At 37.5% G+C, this 8,603-nt stretch overlaps 1 protein-coding gene across 1 annotated transcript; it reads right to left on the reverse strand.

Moving 5' to 3' along the window:
• Positions 1 to 5,370: 5,370 nt before the first annotated feature.
• Positions 5,371 to 7,690, reverse strand: tmem158 (transmembrane protein 158). Its single transcript, XM_082148850.1, has one exon. The coding sequence runs from the start codon at positions 6,867 to 6,869 to the stop codon at positions 6,207 to 6,209; it is 663 nt and encodes a 220-aa protein (XP_082004976.1). The 5' UTR covers positions 6,870 to 7,690; the 3' UTR covers positions 5,371 to 6,206.
• Positions 7,691 to 8,603: the final 913 nt, after the last annotated feature.

Below are 8,603 nucleotides of genomic sequence, written 5' to 3' on the forward strand. Positions count from 1 at the left end.
ACTGAGCGACTTTCAACTTCCTTGTAAGGTAGAAAAACATGTTGCTTATGTTAAAAAATGGAACGTTTTGGCTTACACATGGCATGATGGCACAATCCACTTTCAATCCACAATCCACATTTACTTCCCATATCTCTCATCAGCACGCATGTACAACATACTCTGACTTCAGAAAATACATTATGAAATGATTGTGAAAATGATTCTAAAAAATAACATTAAACAGTACATTTTTAGTCTTAATTCAGTTTAATTCTTCAGTCCCTTCACTGGAACTACGACAGTCAGTTCCACACCATCATTCCCAGGTGGCCAACCTATTGAAGTGACAGTGAGGAGAAATAGCAGACCAAGAAATAGACATAAAGGACAGAAGAATAGAAACAGAAAGGAAAACAAAAACAAAACAAAGAAACCAACCCATGTTATTTCCCCGCATACTATGTGTCATTTATGTGTAAGCATTTAAAATGAACCACAATCATCTAAGAAAAGAAAAATGAATACCTCTTCCACCAGTGCCTCGACTCGTTAAGTGCTTAACTCCTCGAGTTCCTGGTCAAAACAACAAACTAAAATAATAGTGGATGTTAAAGGATCCTATCCCTTGGGGTTGTAAATCAGTAAGCGGATGTTCATGGTTTGTGAGGTTGTGTTTTGTAAGTATTGTAGAATTTCCTATTTCACTCTGCATGTCCCATTCTTGGTTTTATCAATATGTTATCAAAGGAGCATTCTAAAGTTATCTTTAGAAAGATATCTAAAGATATCCCCCGTTATCCAGACTTCTCTTGAATTATCAAAAGCAATCTTCATCTTTAAACAACACCATGTCATGAAATTGTCCAATGCCATGTCTAATGATCTGCAAAAGTGAAAATTATGCTAGACATATTAATTCCATATCACACAACCATCACAGATTCAGGATCTAAAACTTTTATACAATTTTGTCCATAAGGCAACCAACATCATGTTTCAAAAATAAATGAATAAGCTTTGTTATGGTCTCCACAGAATTAATGACAATCACCCTCATGGTCTCAGCTAGTTCTTGAAAACTCATTCCCATCAGCTCTTTTGTAAATAATCTTCTTTACTCAGGGTGTTCCCCTGACATATCAAATTACGGACACTTGTCACAAGGAATGTGGTTTCTGGCGTTCAGGCATTAGTTCAGGCGTACTTTCATGCCCACATTAACACCAGAAATTTCTGTTCAAAAGCTTAGATTGTTCTGCTTCTCTCCAAATACCGAAGATATTGTTTTGCTATACAATTACTTTCGGTCATTTTACCACTCTCTGTGTTTACTAGAGAAGCAACAGGCTTTCTATTTCTCTCTCTCTCTCTCTCTCTCTCTCTGTGTGTGTGTGTGTGTGTGTGTGTGTGTGTGTGTGTGTGTGTGTGTGTGTGTGTGTGTGTGTGTGTGTGTGTGTGTGTGTGTGTGTGTGTGTGTGTGTGTGTGTGTGTGTGTGTGTGTGTGTGTGTGTAGAGGCTGCTTCACTCTCGCTTCTCACTCGAGGAACTCGAGGGAAAGAAAAAGAAAAGTTAAAAACAAAGTTAACCCTTATAATTTCAGTTGTCTTTTCTTTTTTAATTTAGTTTAACTCAGATCAATTTTTTTTCTTTTTTTTCTTAATAGTTTAACTCAGATCAGTTTCTTTTTTTTATATAGTTTATCTCAGATTAATAAAAAATAAAATAAAAATAAAATTTAACAGTACATTTTTAGTCTTTGCTATTTTAAAAAAGGGGAGAAGCTGTTCAATATGTCCCGCCCTGTCTTCCTGTGTCAATGGAAATTCCATCACCACATTGAATAATGCTACGCGTTTCAAACCACTTCAGTGGGCCTTTAAGGTCGTCACCCAAATGCATTTTCTCCATTTCTAGGCACTGCCCCCTAAAATGCATATGAATTACAATGACTGCCTTATTTGGACTTGATGACTGCAGTGATCAACAGCACATTCTCAATACAGAATCCTGCTGGAGATACACCCAAGTCTCCTGGTCTTCCCTTATTGGTCTTCCTTGGTCTTATTCCAACTTGTTTTGTTGGTAAATCACATGGAATACTTGTGTTCTTCTGTTATCTGCATTGGAAAGAGTCACGAGAAAAGCTAACCCGACTTGGCCATTTAAGAGTCATGTTTAATATCTTCATTTGTTTAATCCCAGCAAGCAATTTTGCGTTTAAAAGGCAAAATTTGGGCTGTCAGGGAAAATTTAATAGACATCTAAACCAGAGCCCAAGAATAGACTAGTCATCAATTACTTAGATAACAAAGAAATGAAATGATGGGCTCTGGTTTAGACGTCTGTTAAATTTGTAGACGTCAGGGCTGTGCTTGGACGGGTATTAGACGGCTTTTAAATGCAAAATTGCTTGCTGGGATCATTTTTAATATTTAATTATTTTTATTACTGTATTTCCAAAGACATAGACTCACCTACAGTACACTCTTCTCACTTCACATTAAATGTGTCACATACAAAAATGTACAAAAAAAGTGAACATTATCATTGTCAGATATTAAGTCATTAGTAAACAGTCTTTTAGTCATAAGTTTAACCTGACGTTTAACCATAAGTTTAAGCTTCCTCTGTCATCTTCTCAGGCTGATAGAAGATTTTAAGTTAATACAGTTTTGTTAACTGATTTTGGGTTTCAGACAAAACTCTGCTGGCTGGTTTTGGATGTTTTTTGAAAAAACAAAATAAAATAAAAACGTAGAAAAACAAAAAAAGGTTCAATGGCCAGTAGAACCTCAGGGTTACTCTTTATGGCAAAACATTTTCTATATAAGGAGAAATGTCTTGGTGTGCCACAAATTTCAAACTTCTTCATTATTTTTTCTGCTCTAAAAGTGTCTGGGCTAAGCTAAGCTAAGCTGTTGGTCAGATTTGCACAAAATTTGGGATGCATAAAAAAATAAATAAAAAAAGATCAAAATAATTTAAATGCATCAAAGATAGGCCTATAAACCAATACAATTCTAAGGACACCTGACAAGTCATGGACAATTCTACCAATAGGGGGCGCTACAACTGAAAAAACCATATCCACTCCAACCATATGTTCAATTAGGGCTGCATTTGACTCCTCTTTTAAGGCCCATTCGCACCAAGAACGATAACTATAAAGATAACTATATTAGTGTCCACACTAACGTGTAAAGTCTAGTGTTTCTCTGTACCGTTATAGTTGTGGACTCTGCTATTCTTCTGTATTTAAAATGATTTTTTAGAACTATATTTTTATCGTCATAGTTATCATCATTGGTGTGAACGGGCCTTTAAAAATAGCCTACACTCACAAACTTCTCTAAGCACTTCCCCTCGGGCGAATCCCCTCCGCCATTTTGAAGTGCGTTCAACTTTGTCAAGTGGACGAGGGAAGTTTATTTGGACAGACCCTCGTCCGCTCCATTTTGACCGAGGGAGCGAGTCTACTCATACTCAGATCCATAGACCACAATACAACATGATTGTTACTTCACAACAGCAACTTGCAGTGCTTGCGCCTAATGTACCCACACACCTACATGATTCAAAGATGGAGAGAAAAGTAGTTTACAGCTGTAAGTTAAGTTAGGACAATTAAGCAGTTTAGAAGAGCTATACTGAAATATAACAGCAGACTTCAAGTGATCAAGGGTGTAAGGGTGTTCCTTTTAAACCCATTGCAAGGGTTTCAAGTGGGCACTCGTGCAACATAAGCAATGCTGTACAAGTGAATGAGACACAGGGAAGTTAGTGAGAGAAGGGCATAAAAGTGGACTTAAGGCCTGTTCACACCAAGGATGATAACAATTAAGATCGTTCTAAATGTAGGCCTACAAGAATAGCAAAGTCCACACCACAACTATAACAATAACGACACAGAGGAACGATATTTTTGGAATTGCTTTCAGAAAAAATTTTTCCCCAGCTAATGAATGATAAAAAATTGACAGCCAATCTTAATCCATCCTGCTTTACCGAGCTCGAACATTTAAAGTGGAAGACAACAAAACAGCAGCGTGCAAGAACGTAAACGTGCATTGATGTGGATATAGTTATAGTTATTGTTATCTTTATAGTTATTTCTATCTTTATAGATATCTTTCTTGGTGTGAACATGCCTTTAAACGCAGCCCTTGTTGAAAATCAGTTCTTTGGGGCAAATGCTAACATCAATATCACTCAAACATGGCCACCAGCAGACATTCACTATCTTCTCGTGTTGACTGGATGCTGTGGGGTAAGTTTCACTACACAATACCTAACGCAAGACAGTTGAATTATAAACTTTGAATTATTATTATTTTTAAATATAAGCTACACTCGGATTAGTTCAAACAAAAATGAAGGACACGTGTAGTGCGTTCATTATAGGGTGTGTGAGAAAGTAATCTGGACTGCCTGTGTGAATAGATCGAGAAACTTCATATTTATTATCAATATTAAGTGATAACCTCAGATACGGGATATTTTCACTCACTGTCACAAGTATAAGCAGGGATATTGTTGTTCATTACCACAGCAACCATTTGCTTGTCTACACTTAACTAGTTGAACGCTTGTGACATATAACCATTTAAGGCTATACAGGAACTGTAATATATTATATATATTCCCCTTCATAACATTTCATATCAGTATCGTCCCTCATGACCTTACCATGGCAATACTGTGTAGCAAATTTGGTGAGAATATAGTTATAGTAAATGTACCTTTTTATTAATAACTGCATTAGCTTCAAAGTTCTAAATTCCTATGAATTTGTTATTATAAACAATTTAGTTTAAATTTCTATAAATAAAAATGTGTCTGTCATTCTAGTTTTCTGAAAAGAATTTTGGTTCATTTACTTGTGGAGATTCAGGTCGATATATTTGTTGGTGGCCCATAATGACTAATTACATCCTGTGAAGCAAACTTCATGTGTTTCATTCATTTCTGATGTTCATAACAGATCATTTTCTATAACGCAGAGGGCATATATTAATTCCAATGTGACTGACAGATGAGGAGCTATAATACTAATGTTGACCAGAGAATAATAAATCCTTAGGTCTAATCTTTATCCATCAGTTTGAATGGCTTTTTTTAAGTCAGTTGTCTTTTTGGGAACTACCATCATTTCTGAGCACTCTTACAATATGACTTTGCAGTAAAAACACATAATATTTGTAAAGACGTGTGTCAATCTCCCATATAGCCTATAGTATTGGTGCTTGGAGACTGTTTGCCGCTTTCAGCTATATTTGTACTTTTGTTGTAGATTTTGTATCCTTGCTGTGAATAATGAAAGAAAAATAAAAAAATAAAAACTGAGTGAATCTTCCTCTATTGAGACCTGCTACAAAAGCTCCTCAAAGGAATATTTTATGAATTTATTGATACTACAAATAACAATTATGACAGATCTACAAAGTATAAACCTTATACAAATTTGTTCACTTCATAGTTTACAAACGGATTGCCTGTCACCTCATTGCTCAAGCTAAAGTTGAGTTTTCAACATTAATGTCACTTACGTTTTATTATTATTTACATAAACAAATACAAACACAAGAAATCTGTCCTCAAACTTTTGAAAGTGCAACACTCTTCAAAATAAAGGTTCCTAAAGCTTTTTTCCCCTTCTTTTCGCAATGACAAAAGAAAAACTGGTTCCTCAAAAGAAAGCGAACAGTTCTTAAAAAACCAACAAACAGTTTTTCTCAGTGTGAAGAACATTATAATAATCTATAGAATCTTTTTCTACTATCCAAGGTTCCATGGATGTTAAAGGTTCTTCATGGGACCATCCATGCCAATAAAGAACCTCTATTTTTAAGTGTATCTGTGTTTTAATGTCGCAAAATGCATTTACACACATTGTAAAGAGCTTTGTGTTTTTTTTCCTGAGACACACTCCATATTTTAATTCCAACGCTATAAACACTTGTTATCAGTCAGGAATCTTAAGATAAAAACATTACAAACATTTGAAATGACATCTGAATATCACATATAATGCATTTCTATTACAATCAATTTATAAAAGCAAATAGTAGTAAAATATCTCAGTCCATCCAGGTCAGGAGATGTTAGCCATTTCAAACACGAGAGTTTAAGCAAATGTATGTTTTGCCACTAAGCATAAGATGTTTGGCAAGTCAACTAATTTAGGAACTCCTTTATAGTAGATTAAGGCGCTAATTTCTATTCTATTACCTCGGCCTTCTCTGCTCCATTCCATTGGGCAGGAATCCCGCGATAATGGGAACTGGCCATATGAGGGCAGCGACGCTCCATATAATGATGACTAAAGTCATGAAACAAGCCACCAGAGTGGATTCGATGGGTTTGCGGTTGAGCCTCCAGCTTCGATCCCCCTTCAGCTCGTCCAAAGCGAAATCCACGCAGCAGAAATGCACGGAGTCGCCCGTCTGCGGACCCTCGGACCTGCCCCGTCTGAATCTCCGGTACCGGGACAGCCCGCATCCGACGCAGAGCCGGAACTCCTGCTGGCCGCCCGTGACGCCCAGGTGCTCGATGTACACCGGCGAGATCGCGCGGTTGAAGGCGGCGGAGAAGAACGCCTTGCCGTGGTTGTTGGTGGTGTACATGAGCACATCGCACTGGAAGCCGAAGTTGCTGTCCCAGCGCGCCACGAGTTTGGTAGGGAGTCTCTCCACGCTCACGTTGCACGTCGAGGAGGCTTCGGGCTCCTCCACGGATCTCTTCGAGTAGCCCACATCCACTTCCAGACTGGCCATGAACCTCCCGGAGGAGTTGACGGGCGGCAGAAGCAGGTCCTCGTCGCTCCAGCTGTGTGCGCAGCGGCCGGGAGCGCTCAGAGCCAGCAGGAGAGTGATGGAGATGCTCAGCATGGCAGACCGCGCGGTTCCTCCAGGCGCATGGTGGTCTCGCACTCGCTCTTTATTCCGTGGTAGTTGCCGAGCAGTCCGTCATGTATGTGCTCCATCAGTTACGCGTGTGTCCTGTGCGCGCTCGGAGAGCGCAGTGACCGAGCCGCACGGTTGCGCGTCAGTGACAGTGAGTTCTGCTCCTTCACCTCACTGCTTGCTTCAGCTCGTCTACAGGGGTAGGAGGCTTCACATCACAGCAGAGCCAACTTGTACACTTCAGATGACAGTAGGCGATCACGTGGGCTCAGACAGATCATTTCACACACTGAAGATTGACACTCTTTAACCCTCTGGTACTGTTTGTGTGAGTTCAAAATGACTGTACTTTATTTTAGTTCGAAAAAGTGTTTTAAAAAAAATAATTTATTTAATATTTTGTAGTCCTAGGGGATTTTATGGTACTAAGTTATATTTATGTAGTGGTTAAAATTCATTTATTTTTTTAGCATGGACCATTTCCAACTTAAACTGTCATAAATCTTGAATGCTTTGGAGCAGACTGAAGTTTGGTCTCTTTTTAAAGACAACACGTTTGGCAGATTATTTCTGAAGTGAAAAAAGATTTTTATTTAGTTAGTTTTACTCTAAAGCTGTGAGACAATCAAAACAATGAATCTAAACAAGTTGTGTTCCAAATTTGAGGTTGATATCTCAAAAAATTTGCTTTCAGTAAGATTTTGTTTGTGCGCAGTACCAAACATTTCCACTAGATGAAATTCGTCTCCTATTCATTTCCAATGCGCTCATTTTTGATCGCGAACCGTAAAAGTGACTCTTTTCAGGATCATTTAACCTTTTCGAATCGTGTGTGTGTGTGTGTGTGTGTGTGTGTGTGTGTGTGTGTGTGTGTGTGTGTGTGTGTGTGTGTGTGTGTGTGTGTGTGTGTGTGTGTGTGTGTTCACAGCAAGTGCCAAAACCTTTACCAAGTTTTGTACCATTCCAATAAATTAAGAAAATTCTAATATATGACCAAACAAAACCAAAGGGGGATTTCTTTACAGAGATGCCATGGATTTTGGTTCACCAAACAATCTTTCTTAAAAGAACCATTTTTTTTTTCTTAGAGTGAAGAACATTTTATAAAGAACCTTTTATGGAATTGAAAGTTACTATAGATGTTAAAAGTTCTCAATGGAACCATCAATGATACATCTCAGTAACTATAAGGTCTTGAGTCTAAAATTGTGCATGTTGGTTTCCAACACCAACTGATTCGTTTTTCAACCAACTTATCTATTATCTAATTTTTTTTGTAATATCAGTTGAGTGATCAGTTTTTACTGAACACAATAAAAGCACACTTAAATACATTCATACAACTATAAAATTGGCTGAACTGTGTTGCAAATTGCCACTTGTTTTAACTTTATATTTTTTTATATTTCTCTGCAAAAACAATGGTATCCTTTAAATTTTTATTACGTATTTGGTTTAATGTCACAACTGTGAATTGTCTGACATTTTTCCATATAGTGTGACACAAAGAGGGGTCACCAAAGGTCAGCATGTGTTATGACCTGTAACTGAACTGGCAGAAATGTTCAATAGCTTTTTGTCGTGTTAAATAGACTTTAATATATGTGCTGATCAAATATATTAATTGGAGTAAAAAAGTATTGTGACTGGCTCCAATTTCCCTTATATTTCGGTCAGTGACAAAAAGTCCTCAAGATAGCAAAACACTTAAAAAAAAAT

This window comes from Leuciscus leuciscus (assembly GCF_965113295.1).
Source record: "Leuciscus leuciscus genome assembly, chromosome: 20".
NCBI lineage: Eukaryota > Metazoa > Chordata > Actinopteri > Cypriniformes > Leuciscidae > Leuciscus > Leuciscus leuciscus.